The 19,991-nt window shown below is 38.9% G+C and overlaps 1 protein-coding gene across 6 annotated transcripts in view; it reads left to right on the top strand.

The window, feature by feature from the left end:
- Positions 1-19,991, top strand: part of abcc4 (ATP binding cassette subfamily C member 4 (PEL blood group)) — a 394,241-nt gene that overhangs the window by 39,939 nt on the left and 334,311 nt on the right. For all 6 annotated transcript variants that reach the window (XR_011341954.1, XM_069890346.1, XM_069890347.1 and 3 more), the window contains exon 2: positions 11,121-11,231. Coding sequence is in view for 5 of the 6 variants with exons in the window: in XM_069890346.1 (XP_069746447.1) it covers positions 11,121-11,231 (111 nt within the window). In the remaining variant the exon portion in view is untranslated. The remainder of the gene's footprint in view (positions 1-11,120; positions 11,232-19,991) is intronic.

Genomic DNA, 19,991 nt, shown 5'->3' with positions numbered 1-19,991 from the left:
AAGACAACATTTCTAAAACATCAAACATTTTCCCTATTCTCCTATTTAAAACTTCTTTAACCCCATTCTCCCCTCCCCCTCCTGAGTTGTCCTTTATCTCTTGTCGGACAACCACATCTCCCCTCTCCATTTGGATTTGCGAATTCACTCACAAACGTCGCTGATTTTGCAGTGACTGTAACTCCTCCCCACCCAGCCCCCCCCAGAAAAGATTTCAATTTTCATATGTAACAAAGGTCACTCTTTTAATTCCCTCCTTATTCCCTCTATTCCATTTCCCTCCCTTATTAATTCTTGTCTATACTCTATATATTTTCCTCTAAATACGGATACATTCATGTATGCACACTATATATATATATACACACATATACCCCTTGACACACATACATGTAGATCGTGGTCATTTTTACTCTTATTACATGTCTTCATCTCTCTGCTTGTTTTGTAGTTGTTCTGCAAATTTCCTTGCTTCCTCTGGATCCGAGAATAGTCTGTTTTGTTGCCCTGGAATAATTATTTTACGTACCGCTGGGTACCTTAACATAAATTTATATCCTTTTTTCCATAAGATCGTTTTCGCTGTATTGAACTCCTTCCTCTTCTTCAGGAGTTCAAAACTTATGTCTGAATAGAAAAAATTTTTTTGACCTTTATATTCCAGTGGCTTTTTGTCCTCTCTTACTTTCTTCATTGCTTTCTCCAATATATTTTCTCTTGTTGTATATGTTAAGAATTTTACTAAAATGGATCTTGGTTTTTGCTGCGGTTGTGGTTTCGGGGCTAAAGTTCTATGTGTCCTCTCTATTTCCATTTCTTCCTCTAATTTTGGTCTTCCCAGGACCCTGGGGATCCAATCTTTTATAAATTCTCTCATATTCTTGCCTTCTTCATCTTCCTTAAGGCCCACTATCTTTATATTATTTCTTCTATTATAGTTTTCTATATCTATCTTCTGAGCTAACAGCTCCTGTGCCTCTTTAGCTTTTTTATTAGATTCTTCTAATTTCTCTTTTAAGTCTTTTACTTCCATATGTACAAATGTTTCTCGTTTTTCCATATTTTCCACTATTTTTGCCAATTCTGATATGGTCACTTCCATTTTATTCATTCTTTCTTCTGCATTCTTAATTCTTCTTTTTATCTCATCAAATTCTTGTAATTGCTATTCTTTCACTGATTCCATATATTCTTTAAAAAAAGATACATCCATTGTTTTGCCTTTCTCTTCTTCTTCCACTTCTTTCTGTTCTTCTTCTTCTTCTTCCTCTGGGTTGACCATCTGTTGTTTCCTTGTTTTCTTTTTACCCTCTTCTTTCTTGTTGTCGTTATTGTCTGTGTTCTGCACCTGCTGCTGTGCTGCAGGTGTCTCTCTCAGCTGTGGAGATCGACTCCACAGCTGTTCCCCCCTCCCGTCAGTGTGTTTTTTTTCATGTGCACCGCGCATGCGCGAGGAGTTGCGCATGCGCGGTTGCGCACTTTTACTCTGCTCTGCGAGCCATTTTTGTAGTCCCAAGCCCGGGACCTCCACTGACCTGTGGGAGCGGGCCTCTTTCTCCGCGGCGGGCCTCTTCGGACAGGTAAGGCCTTCACCTTCTTCTTCCGACGTCTTTCCTTCTTCTTTTCTTCCCGTTGTTTTTGGTTTTTCTTTCTTCGCTGCCATTTTCTTCACACTTTTACTTTCACTTTGTTTTAGTTTTTAAGTTTGTGCCTTTGCTTTTTCTCTATCTTTTTTTAACTTTTCTGGAGAGGGCTGGAGTTCCCCTACCGGCCACTACTCCATCACGTGACTCCTCCCATTAATATCTTTTTTGAGGGGCAAATTGGGTCCATCTATGGGCCTGTCACTGTGTAGTGATGTGGAGGCTCTAATTTGAAGGGGGAATCACACGTAAATTTATTTTGGCTATGCATCTCCTGTTCCAAAATGAGAATGCGAAACCGGGTCTCCATAATGCGAGGTGAAGATTGGTGTTGGATTTGGGAATAACCTCTACTGGGACAGCATGAAGATGATTATTAATGCCAAATATAGGCTGGTGCAAAACAACTTTTTGCACCAGTTATACCTCATGCTACAAAAATTACATAAGGTCAAACCGGAAATCTTAAACTTGTGTTTTAGATGCAGTGTAGAGACAAGAACTTTTGTGCGTTCAGCGTGGCTATGCGCCAAGATGAGACCCTTCTGGGTAGAATTAGGGGACATTAAAAAAAAAATCACAGGGGTGGAATATCCGCAGGACCCAGCCTTGATCCTGCTAGGAGACATTAAGAACGTGTGTCCAAGATTGTCTAAACAAAATTCATTTTGTGAAAGTCATCTTGGAAATGCTAGGAAATGCATAATGGTTACCCGGAAATCTGACTCTCAGCTAAGCATAGCAAGATGGAACATGGAGATGCAGAGTTGTGTTCCCCTGGAGAAATTATTTATAACTTAAGGGGGAGAAATGCTGCATTCGTTGAGGTGTGGCAGTCATACCTGCAGCATGTCAAAACACAGGTGCAATTGGCCTCCCCAGAGCCTTTCTCAACAGGAACAACAGGATCTCGCAGGCCTGAAACACTGAGAACGAGGAGACAACTTGGAAATTCTTCCGGCTCCCCCTCCCCCCTTTTTTCTTCCGTTATATATTCATATATGACAACAGGGTAGATGAGTTAAACATGAAAATATTCAAACACTGTGATAGTAGTAAACTTCACTGAGGAAGATCATAGATTCTCAAGGTGGGGCTTCGGAATATTTTGGTTGGGTATGGGGTGAAAGAATATTTTAGTGGGGAATAATTTGGTGTGAAAGGTGAGACTTGGCAACATTGTCAGTACAACATAATTGTGGTAACTTCCAAGTAAAATCACTTTGTTCTTTTTATTTTCATAACTTGGTGCCTGCCACATTGACCACCGCCAGTGGGCTGATATCGCCTCAAACCGTGCATCTTGGCACCTCACAGTTTGGCGAGCAGCAACCTCCTTTGAAGAAGACCGCAGAGCCCACCTCACTGACAAAAGGCAAAGGAGAAAAAACCCAACACCCAACCCCAACCAACCAATTTTCCCCTGCAACCGCTGCAACCGTGTCTGCCTGTCCCGCATCGGACTTGTCAGCCACAAACGAGCCTGCAGCTGACGTGGACTTTTTTACCCCCTCCATAAATCTTCGTCCGCGAAGCCAAGCCAAAGAAGAATATATTCATATTATTATTTTTAATAATTGATTTTTATGTCTTTGGATGGGTTGAATGGGAGGAAGGGTGAACTATTTGAGGGGGGATAGAGAAAGACTGAGGGGGGGAAAGGGTAAAGGGAGGACTCGGCAAACAATGACCTGTAAAAGGGGAGGATTGTTCCCCTATACCACTAGGTCTATAAAACTAAAAATAAAATTTTAGAAAAAAAGGGGTTTAGCATTCTGGTGTTCATTGGGGAGGGTATGGAGCACCAAAGTTGTCATCTCATGATAGAGCTGTGCAAGGCATTGGTGAGACCACACTAATGTGTGCAATTTTGGTCGAGCTGTAAGGATACCAACAAGTTGTAATGGATGCAGAGCAGATTTAAGCTTCTTTCAGGTGGAATCCCCTGGAGAATGCGGCTCCGGAGCAGGCTGCAGGTGTCTGATGTGGGGAGAGGGGCCGCAGAGCAAATGGCAGCTCCTGAGTTTGGGTAGGGGCAGCCATCTGGCAGCTCGCCTCCCTGCTGCCTGACAGCTCGCCTCCCCGCTGCCTGACAGCCCTCTCCTCTGCCCGACAGCCCCCCGGCGTGGGACTGCGGGGCTGGGGGACTACGGGGCTGGGGCGGCCAACGTGGGATTACGGGGCTGTACGGCCCCAGCCCCATAGTCCGCCGCCGGCCGCTCCAGCCCTGTAGTCCCAAGCTGGGGGACTGTCAGGCAGTGGGGAGTTGGGTCACCAGCTGACTGTCATCAGCCCGCCCCCTGCTAGGCACCTGGTGCTGCTTTCAGGTGTAATGGGGGATTCTCAGTGCAGGAGAAGAGTTAGGAAGGTAAACCTCCTGGCTGGGTTCTCCACTTTCAGGTGGCCACCCGACAGCCGCATAGGAGTACAATAGGTGGCTTTACAGTTAGGTATTGTGGCCACCTGAAAGTGGCTTGATGTTATTAAGTCTGGACGTCTTGAGTTTAAGTTATGAGAGGCACAACAGGGTAGATGAGTTAAACATGAAAATATTCAAACACTGTGATTGTAGTAAACTTCACTGAGGAAGATCATAGATTCTCAAGGTGGGGCGTCGGAATATTTTGGTTGGGTATGGGGTGAAAGAATATTTTAGTGGGGAATAATTTGGTGTGAAAGGTGAGACTTGGCAACATTGTCAGTACAACATAATTGTGGTAACTTCCAAGTAAAATCACTTTGTTCTTTTTATTTTCATAACTTTTTTTTGCTCTTCTGATGTGTCTCTGTTGTTTCTCCGTTGTTTCTCTTATTTTAATTGGTGTTATCCTTGGTTAACATTATAATTATATATTTTCTGATCAGTCTTATTATCATCCATTCCAAATTATCTAATTGGTAATGAGGATTTCAAATAATCTCAACAATCATGTCTTTGTCCATACCCCTTTACATTTTCAGTTCAGAAGTGAGTGAAACCTGTATCTGTTTCTATCTTTGTTTTCTAGCATATTGATGGGGAGGGGTGTGGGGGGTCAGCCCCAGGCATCATCCTGAGGGGGGTGCCAAAATTGGAAAAAAAAATAGGGACCCCAGAAAGTAAAGCACGAGGCTAGCACAGTTTTGATGCCCTCTCTATGAGGGTGGAAAAAAAATGTCATAAACCACATTAATGTTTTTTTCTTTTTTTTATGGTCATTTTTCTTCCTTTGATTGTTACTTTTTTTTACATTTTATTCATCTGTTACAGGGATCTTGTGCTGTTGTGTTCATCTGTTTCAGGGAGCTTGTGCTGTTGTGTTCATCTGTAACAGGGAGCTTGTGCTGTTGTGTTCATCTGTTACAGGGAGCTTGTGCAGTTGTATTCATCTGTTTCAGGGAGCTCGTGCTGTTGTGTTCATCTGTTACAGGGAGCTTGTGCTGTTGTGTTCATCTGTTACAGGGAGCTTGTGCAGTTGTATTCATCTGTTTCAGGGAGCTTGTGCTGTTGTGTTCATCTGTAACAGGGAGCTTGTGCTGTTGTGTTCATCTGTTACAGGGAGCTTGTGCAGTTGTATTCATCTGTTTCAGGGAGCTTGTGCTGTGGTGTTCATCTGTTACAGGGAGCTTGTGCTGTTGTGTTCATCTGTTACAGGGAGCTTGTGCAGTTGTATTCATCTGTTACAGGGAGCTTGTGCTGTTGAGTTCATCTGTTACAGGGAGCTTGTGCTGTTGTACTCATCTGTTACAGGGAGCTTGTGCTGTTGTGTTCATCTGTTACAGGGAGCTTGTGCTGCTGTACTCATCTGTTACAGGGAGCTTGTGCTGTTGTGTTCAACTGTTACAGGGAGCTTGTGCTGTTGTGTTCATCTGTTTCAGGGAGCTCGTGCTGTTGTGTTCATCTGTTACAGGGAGCTCGTGCTGTTGTGTTCAACTGTTACAGGGAGCTCATGCTGTTGTGTTCAACTGTTACAGGGAGCTCGTGCTGTTGTGTTCAACTCTTTCAGGGAGCTCGTGCTGTTGTGTTCATCTGTTTCAGGGAGCTCGTGCTGTTGTGTTCATCTGTATCAGGGAGCTCGTGCTATTGTGTTCATCTGTTTCAGAAAGCTTGTGCTGTTGTGTTCATCTGTTACAGGGAGTTTGTGCTGTTGTGCTCATCTATTACAGGGAGCTTGTGCTGTTGTATTTATTAGTTACAGGGAGCATGTGCTGTTGTATTTATCTGTTACAGGGTGCTTGTGCTGTTGTATTCATCTGTTTCAGGGAGCATGTGCTGTTTTGTTCATCTGTAACAGGGAGCATGTGCTGTTGTGTTCATCTGTTACAGGGAGCATGTGCTGTTGTATTTATCTGTTACAGGGAGCATGTGCTGTTGTGTTCATCTGTTTCAGGGAGCATGTGCTGTGGTATTCATCTGTTACAGGGAGCTTGTGCTGTTGTGTTCATCTGTTTCAGGGAGCTTGTGCTGTTGTGTTCATCTGTTACAGGGAGCTTGTGCTGTTGTGTTCATCTGTTACAGGGAGCTTGTGCTGTTGTATTCGGAGCTTGTGCTGTTGTGTTCATCTGTTACATGGAGCTTGTGCTGTTGTGTTCAACTGTTTCAGGGAGCTTGTGCTGTTGTATTCATCTGTTACAGGGAGCTCGCACCCTTTTATATTCAAATTGAGCAGACAATCAAGCAAAAGGTTTGTTAATATTCAGTGGAGTTCTTGAAGTTTGGGTTTATACCTGCTGTACACAAATAACATGCACCTTTTTGCCTGTTATGCCAACAGACTTTGACAAATAAATCAATGAATGCTCTTTTTTTTATATTCAGTTATCTTTTATTAATTTCTTGCAAAATGATGCCTACTTTTCATTTTGCAGTGAAGCTGACAACCATGTACTCTTTAACGTTTAAAATGAAATCCACAGACGAGTATTGGACCTTCTGCCAAGAAAGTTTTCTGTTCTACATGAGATACTGCATTCTGTGATCAATGCTATCAAAGCTTATGCCAAATATGAGCAGAGCAACTGTTTAGTGTCATTTAAAAATGCAGAACATATGAGATTATTGCTTCACACTGAAGTAAGATGGTTGTCAAAGGGAAACTGCTTTAAAAGGTTTATGGAACTGTTTGATCTCCTCAGTGAGTTTTTGAAGGACCGACCTGAAATGAAGCTCTTGCTAAAAACAAATGGCAAAGGTTATGTGAGTTACTTCATAGACATTTTTGAAAAACTAAGTACGTTGAACAAGCAACTCCAGGTAGCAAATATGACACTTGTTAATGCAAAATCAAAGATATTTGGACTCATGACACTTATACATTTATGCCAAAGGAATATTTCTTCAAGAAATTTCAATCAATTCTTTTGGTAGAATAAGTGTGAGGTAACTAATCCTGCTACAAACATCATTGTTGACTAATTGAAAATGTTGATTACCGACTTCAATGATAGATTTTGTGATTTAAAGCAATGAATTTTCCCTCTTGGTTAACTCAGCCATTGCTGGTGGACTTATCTGAAGTTCCAGTGCAATACCAAGAGGAGTTATCTGAGTTGGAACATGATGAATCTGTGAAAACTCTGTTCAAAGTGAAATAAACCATGATGTGGCTGTCTAACAAGATCGAAAAGAAATACCCAAACTTGACTACTTTAGCAAGGGAACTATTGATACATTTTCCATCATCTTATTTAGTAGAATGTGGCTTCAGTACTGTTAGTGATTTTATACAAGCTAAGAGAAACTGACTGGAAATTACAAAATGTGGAGATTTAAGATTGAAACTAACAAAATTAGTCCCTTGAATCAAAAAAATCTGCAGCCAGCGTTGGGGGCAAGAATCCCAATGAAGTGACGACAATTGTTGAATGTGTATTTGAGATGGTTGACATACTGAAGTAGTAGTTGAATATGAAATATGTGTTTCAGTGTATTCTCAACCTTAATTGCATCGAAATGATTTAATGAAAACTTCTTTAGAATATATAACTTTTTTCTGCTAATGGTGGAGGGTATGTTTTTTTGTAAAATTAAAATGGGGCCCAGGGCAAAAAAGATTGAGAACCACTGAGATAGAAGGTCAGAAGGGATAGAAAATATGAGACAGTGTTTTTGACATTCTGCTGCCAGTTTTTCCCTTGCCTCACTGAAGAGGCACTAATCGTAGCATCAAATGTTTCTGGTATGTCACAGAAAAAAAGAAAGAACAATATAAAATAACAAAAAAAATTACTTTGAGGAAGAACTGTTTGAATGTGAAGACAATGAATCTAACACAGGTAGATCTAACAGAACAATGCTGTACTTTTAAGGAAGAGATGGTTCAGGTGGTGTTGAAGCACATTCCCATGAGGCACAAAAGAGAAAGAAACACATCCACTACTCCCACGACAATGGGAGAGACACTGAAGCAAAAAAAAGTCTGTGCTGATTTGTAAATGTTGATTTGTAAATATCAGTGAGAACTCAGCTGATTACAAATCCATGGAAGGAAAATTAATATAAAGAAGGCAAAGAGAGCTTGTATAAATATTAACTGCAAGCCTAAGTGGGTTGGGAAATAGTTTTATAGGTCTACCAATAATAAAGCAATAGGGGCTATGAGAGTGACGCAGGTTAAGCTTAGAAATAGGAACTTACATGTTTGCTGAGTCATTATTAAAATGGTAAATGAGTACTTTGCATCCATCTTCACCATTTGTAAAGGAGGAGATAATACATTGGGTATGTTAAAATTTGACAGCCTATATGTTTTGGGATTGTTCAAAACTGAAAAGCTTTTTGAAACAATTTTTCCAAATGCTATTAGAGATTCTCAGGATCAAATTAGATCCTTGCCTTTGTATTGGTTTGTTTGGTTATTCTCAACAGGAAAATATTTCCTTGAATCTATGGTAATTTAAAAAGAGTTTAACTTTTACTTCATTGATAGCCAAAATGAACAATTTTGATTAAATGGAAAGATAGTTTATCACCTACTAGTATGCATTGAACACAGGATATTCTGTCTTGCTTGAGTTCAGAGAAAATTAGATACATTAAAGAAACTATGATTGAATTTGACAAAATATGGGGCCCATTCATGGACTACTACATGGGATTGGTTAAGGTGGTATGTGGGTAGAAAGAAAAAGTTTGAAAACCACTGTTTTAATTGTACCTAATTGACTTGTTATGTGCATGGTTTCATAACTCCAAAGGAAATGGGCCAATGACAATTTTTCACAAGCAAAATATTTCAGTAACAATTGGGTCTAGGCCAATGATTCTCAACCTTCCCTTCCCATTCACATACCACCTTAAGCAATCCCTTACTAATTACAAAGCACTGATGGCATAGGGATTACTTAAAGTGGTATGTGAGTAGAAAGAAAAAGGTTGAGAACCACTGGTGTAATGCAAAGAGTATTGTGGGGAATGCAGATGAATTTGGAGCCAGAATTAGTGAATGAAATTATGATGTTATGGTTATTGCAGGGACTTGGCTACAAGAGGGACTGGACTAGCAACTCATTGTTTCTTCATTTTCATGTCTTAGACAGGATAGGAAAGGAGATAAGAGGTAGAAGGCTTCTGATAGCTGTCTTCAGAGACGATGTTTTGGAGAGATTATTCTGAATTATTATAGGTAGAGGTAAAAAATGTGAAGGGTGCAATCACTCCAATAGGGTTACACTATGGACCTCTCAATAGCCACTAAAAGATAGAGGAACAGATATGTAGACATTATGGAAAGACATAAAAGCAACAGGATGATCATAAAAAGAGACTTTACTTTCCCTAACATGGACTGAGACATCGTACAAGAGGCTTAGATGAGTAGAATTTGGTTTTATCCCAAAGGGTTTCTTGAAGTAACAGAGGTAGAGAGTTCAATCAGTGAAGGGGAAATTCTAGATCTTGTATTGGGAAATTATCAAAATTTCAGTAAGAGAGTATTTGAGGAATAGTGACCACATCTCAAAAGTTAGTTATGAAGAAGGATAAGCTTGAACGTTGGGGAAAATATTAAATTGGTGAAGGACAAATTATAATATTTATTAGACAAGAGCTAATGGGAACTGAGATGTGGGTGTTTAAGTACCTGCTGAGTCCTGGATAGACATGTTCCAGTGAGAAGGAAGGACCAGGTTGGCAAGTTAAGCAGCCCTTGAATGACCAGAGAGGTGAATTTAGTCAAAAAGAAAAAGTAAGCTGATGACATTGAGATATTCTAAGATTGTGGTATTGTTCTAATAGTTTTTTTATACAAATTAAAAAAAACAATTTGCTGGAGGAATTCAGCAGGTTGCGTAGCATCAGTAGGAGAAAAAAGTCAAACAAGAAAGTACAGTTGTTGTGGTTGTTGTTTTACACAAAAATGCTGGAGAAACTCTGCGTGTTTTTTTATGTAGCATAGATAAAGATATATAACCAGTGTTTGAGGCCTGAGTCTTTCAAAGAATGTGCTCTTCCCCCTGCACCTCCCCAAATAACCTTACAACCAGACACATCTTCCCCTCTCCACTTTACACAGGAACCGCTCTCTTCATGATTCCCTCGTCCACTTATCTCTTCCCACTAATCATACCCTTGGAACCTACCCCTGTGACTGCAGGAAGTATGACACTTGTGTCTACACCTCCTCCCTCACCACAATTCATGGACCCAAACATACTTTTGAAGTGCAGCAACATTCTGTAGGGTCATTACTGTATCCAATGGTCCTGTTTTGGCCTTCTCTACATCAGAGAGACTGGACACAGGCTGGGTTTTGTTGAGCACCTTCACTCTGTCCACAGCAATGGTGGGGATCTTTCAGTGGCCAACCATTTTAATTCTGTTCCCCACTCCCGTGCTGACATGTCTTTCCATGACCTTGTACACTGCCACACCAAGGCCACCCATAAATTGGAGGAGCAGCACTTAATATGCCGTCTGGGTGCTCTCCAACATCAACTTCTCTGGTTTCCCTTAAGCTATTCCCCTGACTCTTTTCCCCATCCCTCTGTCTTCTTTCCTTCAACTCTCCACCTCTTCCCTTCCTCTATCACAGCTTTTTCCTCTTTTGCCCTCTCACTCATATCCACCTTTGATCTCTGGACCTGTGGGCTGTGCTCCTTCCCAGCCTTTATCCCCATTATTAATTCAGGTACCTACCTCCTTTTTGCTCATACCTTGATGAAGAGCTCGTCTGAAATGTTAATTATGTATCTTCATCTTTGCTATATAAAGAATGTTGCTGCAACATTTCTTGTTGAGCTTTTCCTGCATTTTTATGTAAAACTCAGTGGGTAAAAAAGAATGATTAACATTTTTGGGTGAGAACCCTTCATCAAGACATCATTCTTCATCATTTTCTTTGCTCTAGATTACAGCATTAGCAGTCTCTCCTGTGTCCATCTTCATTTATACATTGTCTTTCATTGAACTGTTAATTTTCTTTTACATTATTTTCAGTTTAGTTGATTTGATTAAAATCTGTTACGGTAATTGAATCATCTTTGTTTTTCAATTTCTAGTTGGCTAAATCCACTGTTTCGAGTTGGTTATAAAAGGAGACTAGAAGAGAATGACCTGTACAAAGTCCTTCCAGAAGATGGATCAGAGAGATTAGGACAAGAACTACAAAGGTAAATAATAGGGATTCCTTCAGAATTATAACAGGTATGAAACATAATTTAATGGACATAATTATTAACTAAACTGTCTTGTATTTTTAAATTTATTGGCACATGCATTTGTTGTCCATCTCTAATTGGTCTTGTTGATTATGGCATTTTAGGATTGCTTCAGTGGTGTGAAAGGTTGTGCGTTTGAGGTGCAGTTAGTTGCCCAGTTGAGTAACTGCAGAGAATTTTGTTGGCGATGCGTGCGATGACCATGGTAGTAGATGGAATAAATGTCTTGGTGATGATTGGATGCAAATCAAGTGGGTTGCTTTGTCTTAAATAGTGCTAAGCATGGGTTAGAGCGGGGGTGGGCAACCTTTTACCATGCTTAGGCTAGGTGGTGTAGGTGGTGTGTCAGTGGTTGAACAGCGGGCCGCACTGATGCAACCATAAATGAAATAAATACTGAAGCACAGATATTATGTAATTTAAGTTTTTGATTGCCTCAGTTTTAAGTACATAATATACAAAATATGAACACAACTGCTAATAATTTATCAAAAAACAATCCACAGAAAAAGTTCATGCAACGAGATCAACCATATTCATTTCAGGTCACAGACGTTGTTGATCATCCAAATGGGCATTAGTTATATTGTTCTCAAGTGGTTCGTTTTTTTATTTTTATTTTTCACACTATGAACCATATTAACCAAAAGACACACAAACATCTTCAATATACATGGTGTCATTTTCTCCCCTTTTTCCCCCTCCCTTCCCTCCCTCCTTCCCACCCCCCTCCCTACCCACTTCAACATATACAATACAATAAACCCATTAAACAATGTCATCACACAATGAAAGTAAACAAGAAAATTGTGTCATCTACTTTTACACACTGGGTCAGTTCATCTCGTCTTCTTCTCCTTCTGTCATTTTAGGCGGTGGAGGTCCGCGGTAGGACCTCTCTGTTGTGTTCCATGTACGGTTCCCAAATGTGTTCAAGTAATGTGACTTTATTTTTTAAATTATATGTTATTTTTTCCAATGGAATACATTTATTCATTTCTATGTACCATTGCTGTACTCTCAGGCTCTCTTCTGATTTCCAGGTTGAAATTATACATTTTTTTGCTGCAGCTAAAGCTATCGTAATAAATCTGTTTGCGCTTCATCCAGTTTGAGGCCTAATTCTTTACTTCTTATATTACGTAGAAGAAAGATCTCTGGATTTTTTGGTATGTTGCTTTTTGTGATTTTATTTAATACCTGATTTAGAACTTCCCAAAACTTTTTCACTTTCTCACATGCCCAACAAACTGTTGTTCCCTTTTCCTTCTTACAGCGAAAACATCTATCTGATAATGTTGGATCCCATTTAATTAACTTTTGGGGCATGATATATAGCTTGTGTAACCAATTATATTGTATCATTCGTAACCTCATGTTCATTATATTTCTCATATTATATTTCTCATAGTTCCAGAGCATAGCTTTTCCCATATTTCATTTTTTATCTTTATGTTTAGATCTTGTTCCCACTTTTGTTTGGGTTTATAGCTTATTTCATCATTTTCTTTCTCTTGCAGATTGATGTACATGTTTGTTATAAATCTTTTAATTATCATTGTGTCTGTAATCACATATTCAAAGCTGCTTCCTTCTGGTAACCTCTGCCTGCTTCCCAATTTGTCCTTTAAGTAGGTTTTCAGTTGGTGGTCTGCAAACATTGTACCATGAGTTATTCCATATTTGTACTTCATTTGTTCAAATGATAATAAATTATTTAAAAAAAAAAACAATTTTCTATTCTTTTAATCCCCTTTCTCTCCCATTCTCTAAAGGAAAGGTTATCTATTGTGAAAGGGATTAGTTAATTTTGCTTCAATAATAATTTTGGTAGTTGGTCGTTTGTTTTTTTCCTTTCTACGTGAATCTTCCAAATGTTGAGCAGATGGTGCAGTACTGGTGAACTTCTATATTGCACCAGTTTTTCATCCCACTTATAAAGTATATGTTCTGGTACCTTCTCCCCTATTTTGTCTACCTCTATCCTGGTTCAATCTGGTTTTTCCCTTGTTTGATAAAAATCTGATAGATATCTTAATTGTGCTGCTCTATAATAATTCTTAAAGTTTCATAGCTGTAAACCACCTTGTTTGTACCATTCTGTTAATTTATCTAGCGTTATCCTCGGTTTCACCCGTTTCCATAAGAATTTCCTTATTATTTTCTTTAGCTCATTGAAGAATTTCTCTGTTAAGGGAATTGGTAACGATTGAAATAGGTATTGTATCCTTGTATTGTCTAATACAATTAATGTAAGATATAGATGACTTCATTATAATTTTAATGCAATTTACCCTTCCTATCAGTGTTAGTGGTAAATCTTTCCAATGTTCTAAGTCCTCTTGTAATTTCTTCATTAATGGCTGATAATTTAATTTGTATAGATGGCCTAGATTATTATCTAGTCTAATACCTAGATATCTGATTGCTTGTGTTTGCCATTTAAAGGGTGATTCTTTCTTAAACTTTGTGAAATCCGCCTTATTCATTGGCATTGCTTCACTTTCATTTGCGTTGATCTTGTACCCCAATATTTCTCCATATTCCTTCAATTTCTTATGTAATCTTTTATTGATAATTCTGGTTCTGTTAAGTATACTATGATGTTTCTGGAGTGGTTCTTGATGTACCTCATTTTTGAGAACATGTGGTCTCACATATATGTACTGTCAAACAGTGATGCCATCTTTTTTGTGTGCTCTACCAAGTTTTTATAATTCCCCTATGGAAAAAGATTGTTTTTTTGTGGAAGTCCATCAAAGAAACAACATCTATTAAATTTGGATTTTAACTGATTGCTGCACACAAGTTGCATCTGAAAAATTTCTGGTAAGTTTTCCACATCCACACTGAATGGAGTTGCAAACAGTTGCATCATGTGTCCCGTTTTTGTGAACACAACAGACTCTGGTAATTTTCAACATTAGTATTTTGATACATTTTTACACTAAAGAGTGATTTCCACAAAATATGTCACCTAACCAGAACCTTCGTGTGGCCTGCTGAAAATCCATAACAATTTATACCTGTGAAAAGACTCTTGGCTCCTTTAACAAGAATTAATGGGAGAAGGAGTTTATCAACTGCTAACACAATGCTAAGATATCAAGTTTTACCTTTCTGCACAAGAAATAGCTCTATATATAATTGAAGGCCCAGCAGAACACCTATAGTCAAGTTAACCTCCTCATCCTGGAATGATTTCCTGTGGCACCGACCGATTGTGGCCCACTGACCCTGGCAAGCCCTGACTGTGCCTGCCAGTAAACATTGGCCGACCACCTGTGGGTTCCGGACACCAGTTTTATTCGTGCGCTGCTGGCCCGGTCTCTCTCCGCTGGCCTGAGGATGTCAGCACCCGTTACCTGCGAGCCAATCCTGTACATTCCAAACTCAAAGGTTGCCCGTTTGAAATTGGATCTCATTGCTCACCTGACAAGGCAGTGCTCTGACACACACAATACACTGAACTACGGTATGTGAACCAATCACTTTCGCACAATGTTGGCAGGGTTTTAAAAATAAAATGTGTAGCTCAGTGGTTCTCAATCTTATACTTTTCTCTCACATACCACTTTAAGTAATCCCTATGCCATTGGTGCTCTGTGATTAGTAAGGGATTGCATAAAGTGGTATGTAAGTGGAAGGGGTTGAGTACCACAACTCTCGACCCAATTGTTATTGAAATATTTTGGTTTTTTAAATATTTAATTTAAGATCAACACATATAATAGCAAATTTTAAAAAAACATCACATTGTTACAGTTATTGATTAAATACATGTTGATTTATACAAAGAAAAAACTACAATGAACCAAATTTAAACCCCAACCCCCAATCCTTTCTACCCCCATTAAAAAAAACAATTCTAAACTACGAAAAAACTAACTTGCTAAAATATATAATGACTATGAATATATATTGAATATATATGGCATACTAAAGGAATTTCTAAAATAGATTTTTTATGAGAGTGATAGATTGATATCATTTGATCAGTTAAAAATTAAATATGATACTCTTCTTTGTTATTTTTAATTGAGAGCCTATTTAAGAGAAAAATTATGACCAGATATGGTATTAAAAATTGTACAGATTCAGAACAGTTGATTGTTGATGGAACTGTTAAGAAGTTTATCTCTATAGCATATATGAAATTACAAGAGAAAGCACCTAAATTAGGTTTATTTAAATCAAGAGAAAGATGGGAACAAGATTTACATATATTGATAGATCAAAAATTTGGCAAAATTTATGTAAAGATGTTATGTCTAATACAATTAATGTAAGATATAGATGACTTCATTATAATTTTTTACATCAGCTATATATCAAACTTCAGAAATTGAATAGATGGAAATCGGACATATCGGATCAATGTATTAGATGTGGCGAAGATATTGGAACTTTCTTTCATTCTACCTGGCCTTGTTCAAAATTTAACATTTTTGGACATCTATTAGCAAATTTTTGTAACAGGTTATGGGTGTTGTTTTTCCATTGATTCCTGAGTTATTTTGGTGGCGAAATTTAAAAATATAACTTCTAAATTATGTTTATCAGATTTTCAGTTGAAATTTGTTAAATTAGCTCTGGTGAGAGCAAGGAACTATATTGCTGTCACTTGGGAATCAGATGGAAAACAGATTCAAAGTTGTATTCCATTAGAAAAAATTACATATAATTTGAGAGGTAAATATTCTATATTTTACAGATTTGGAGCCAATATGGTCAGATATTAGGTTTGAATTTATAAATAATTCCTTTGAATTCTCTGGACCAGAGAAGTCTTCCCTTAATAAATAAATAATGTTTCTGTGAAATGTTTTTGGGATTTATGAGCATTTCCTGAAGCAATTATTGAAATATTTTGCTTGAGAAAAATTGCCACTGGCCCCTTTCCTTTGGAGTTATGAAACCATGTACATAATGAGTCAATTAGGTACAATGAAAACAGTGGTTTTCAAACTTTTTCTTTCCACCCACATTCCACCTTAAGCAATCCCTTGCTAATCACAGAGCATCTATGGCAATAGGAATACTTAAAGTGGTATGTGAGTGGAAAGAAAAAGGTTGTGAACCACTGTATCGCTTATTTATGTTTCTCGTCAATTTTGAATCCCCAACATGTGGATGAGGAATTTAGTCATTGACTGTTAAGGAAAGGGGTTCAAACTGTCTTTTGGAGGGAACTGATTGCACATTGCTGACGCTCGTTGAATTGCTTCCCCTCATTCGAATGATCCCAGTTACTCCTAACTCACTGATTTCTTTCCCACGTTCTGAGAGTATATGCATTTGTAGGTTATTTGGCTTTAAGTTGTCTGTTGTGCAATTGAGCAGAAGAATAGAGGATGGGACTGTGGGGAGAATAAAATGGAGTATGGTTGGATAAATGCAATCATGGGTGATTGTTGGCTGGTGTGGATTTAATCTGCCAAAAAGACCTTTATCTATGCTGTCTTTCTCTGTGACACAATGATCATTGCCTGGCATTTTTGTAGCCTAAATTCTACCTATCTAGCAAATACCACATTGATCTTATCAACCACTCAGACAGTACAAAACTTGAGTGGAAATGTGTTGTCCTCAATCAAGATGGATTGTCTAGGGAGAAAAATTGACTGCTGCAGTTACTGTTTGGTTTGACAGGATTGGAGAATTTTATTGTGATCCTTTGATTGTACAATTACTTTGTTCTCTCTAATGTATACACATTTTTTTTTGCCTCAAATGCATGTTGTGTCATGTTACAACCTCACTAGGTTTGTACCTCATTCTGAGGTGTTCCTTGTGTTGTGCTTGGTGTGCTCTTCTGCATTCATGGATGACCACTACCTCCTGAGTTATAGATTTTTACATTCTCATGGGGTGTTTGCAAAATCTTTTACCTCTGTTTTCTAATGTATGCTGGAGGAAGTGTATATTTATTTTATCTTGCAAAATCAGTAGTATTTTGCACCATAAATCTCATCAACAATACAATATTGCAAACTATTTAGAAATTGTTCCTTTCAGTAATTATTTGTAACTGATGTTATTTGTATATTTATTGTCTGTCTGCGTACACAGTGATTTCATACCCAGCTAAAATCTTAATTTGGTTTCCAGTGTTACACAATACAGTGAATAATTTTTTTTTATCAGAGTACAATATTTTGATATCTACAAAGAAACTTGTGCGGGGAGCACACGAGACTCAGTTGATGTAATAAATCTCAGCTGAGATTCCTTGGGTTCAGATAATTTTCAACTTCAATAGTCCCCTAAAAGACAAAGTGGTTGAGTGTGTCATAAAGATGTGAATAACTTTGTTACCCAAAAGAAATGTTGAAAGGTGAGGGGAATTTTAAAACCCATTATTCTCCCACAATGGACAAGAGGGGCCTGTTATCATGCTGAATCATTTAACCATATAACCATAACCATATAACCACTTACAGCACAGAACAGGCCAGTTCGGCCCTACTAGTCCATGCCGTAGCAAATCCCCACCCTCCTAGTCCCACTGACCAGCACCCGGTCCATACCCCTCTAGTCCCCTCCTATCCATGTAACGATCCAGTCTTTCCTTAAATGTAACCAATGATCCCGCCTCGACCACGTCTGCCGGAAGCTCATTCCACATCCCCACCACCCTCTGCGTAAAGAAATTTCCCCTCATGTTCCCCTTATAATTTTCCCCCTTCAATCTTAAACCATGTCCTCTAGTTTGAATCTCCCCCTTTCTTAATTACTCTGTCTGTCCCTTTTAAAATCTTAAACACCTCTATCAAGTCCCCTCTCAATCTTCTATGCTCCAGAGAAAAAAGCCCCAGTTTGCACAACCTTTCCCTGTAACTCAGACCCTGAAATCCAGTCAACATTCTCGTGAACCTTCTCTGCACTCTCTCTATTTTGTTTATATCTTTCCTATAATTTGGTGACCAAAACTGTACACAGTACTCCAAATTTGGCCTCACCAATGCCTTGTACAATTTCATCATAACCTCCCTACTCTTGAATTCAATACTCCGATTTATGAAGGCCAACATTCCAAATGCCTTCTTCACCACACCATCTACCTGAGTATCAGCCTTGAGGGTACTATTTACCATAACTCCTAAATCCCTTTGTTGCTCTGCACTCCTCAATTGTCTACCATTCAATATATATGACCTATTTAAATTTGCCTTTCCAAAATGTAGCACCTCACATTTATCTGTATTAAATTCCATCAGCCATTTCTTAGCCCACACCTCCAGCCTTCCTAAATCACCTTTTAATCTACGGTAATCTACCTCACTGTCCACAACACCACCAATCTTTGTGTCATCCGCAAACTTGCTTATCCAATTCTCCACCCCTACATCCAGATCGTTATATATATATATAGCAAATAATAGTGGACCCAGGACCGAACCCTGAGGAACTCCACTAGTCACCGGCCTCCAATTGGACAAACAATTTTCTACCACTACTCTCTGACACCTCCCATCCAACCACTGCTGAATCCATTTCACTACCTCTTTATTTATACCTAATGCCTCCACCTTTTTTCCTAACCTCCTGTGGGGAACTTTGTCAAAAGCTTTACTAAAGTCCAAATAGACAACATCCACAGCTTTCCCTTCATCAACCTTTTTTGTAACTCCCTCGAAGAACTCAATCAGGTTTGTCAAGCATGATCTACCCCTGACAAAACCATGCTGATTACTCCCTATCAATTCCTGTACCTCCAAAAATTTGTAAATAGCATCCCTCAGAACACTTTCCATCAACTTGCCCACCACAGACGTCAGACTTACAGGCCTATAATTCCCAGGTTTGCATTTGGACCCTTTATTAAACAGAGGAACCACATGCGCCACCCTCCAATCCTTTAGCACCACCCCCGTGGCCAGTGACATCCTAAATATCTCTGTTAATGGCCCCACTAACTGTCCACTAGCCTCCCTGAGTGTCGTAGGGAATATTTTGTCCGGTCCGGGAGATTTATCCACCTTTATCTTTTTTAACACAGCCATCACTACCTCCTCGGTTATCCTTATATGCTTCATGACCTCCCCACTATTTTTCTTTACTTCAACTGGTTCAACATTTTTTTCCCTAGTGAATACCGAGGCAAAGAAATCATTCAAAATTTCCCCCATTTCCTCAGTCTTCCCACTCACCCTACCCTCGCTATCTACAAGGGGTCCAATTTTATCTCTCACTAATCTTTTACTTTTAATGTACTTACAGAAACCCTTTGGATTTATTTTTACTCTGTCAGCCAAAGCCTCTTCATGCCTTTTTTTGGCCTTTCTAATTTCTTTCTTAAGATTCCTTCTACACTCCTTGTAGTCCTTCTTCAACTTCTCAGCTCCCTGCTCTTTATACCTCTTGTACACCTCCCTTTTTCTCCTAACCAAATTTCCAATATTCCTCGAAAACCAAGCATCCCTATGACTTCCAGCCTTTCCTTTGATCCACACTGGGACATAACTACTCTGTACCCTCAAAATTTCTTTTTTGAATATCCTCCATTTTTCATTAACATCCTTACCTGAAAATATCCTGTCCCACTCAATACTCCCCAAATCCCTTCTTATTCCTTCAAAATTTGCTCTTTTCCAATCCAAAACCTCAACTTTAGGCCTCTCCTTGCTCTTCCCTAAAACTAACAGAATTATGATCACTAGACCCAATTGGTTCTCCAACATTAATGTCCGCTACCTGACCTAGCTCGTT

Source organism: Narcine bancroftii, chromosome 7 (assembly GCF_036971445.1).
Source record: "Narcine bancroftii isolate sNarBan1 chromosome 7, sNarBan1.hap1, whole genome shotgun sequence".
NCBI classification, from domain to species: Eukaryota; Metazoa; Chordata; class Chondrichthyes; order Torpediniformes; family Narcinidae; genus Narcine; species Narcine bancroftii.
This window is presented reverse-complemented; position numbering and strand designations above follow the sequence as displayed.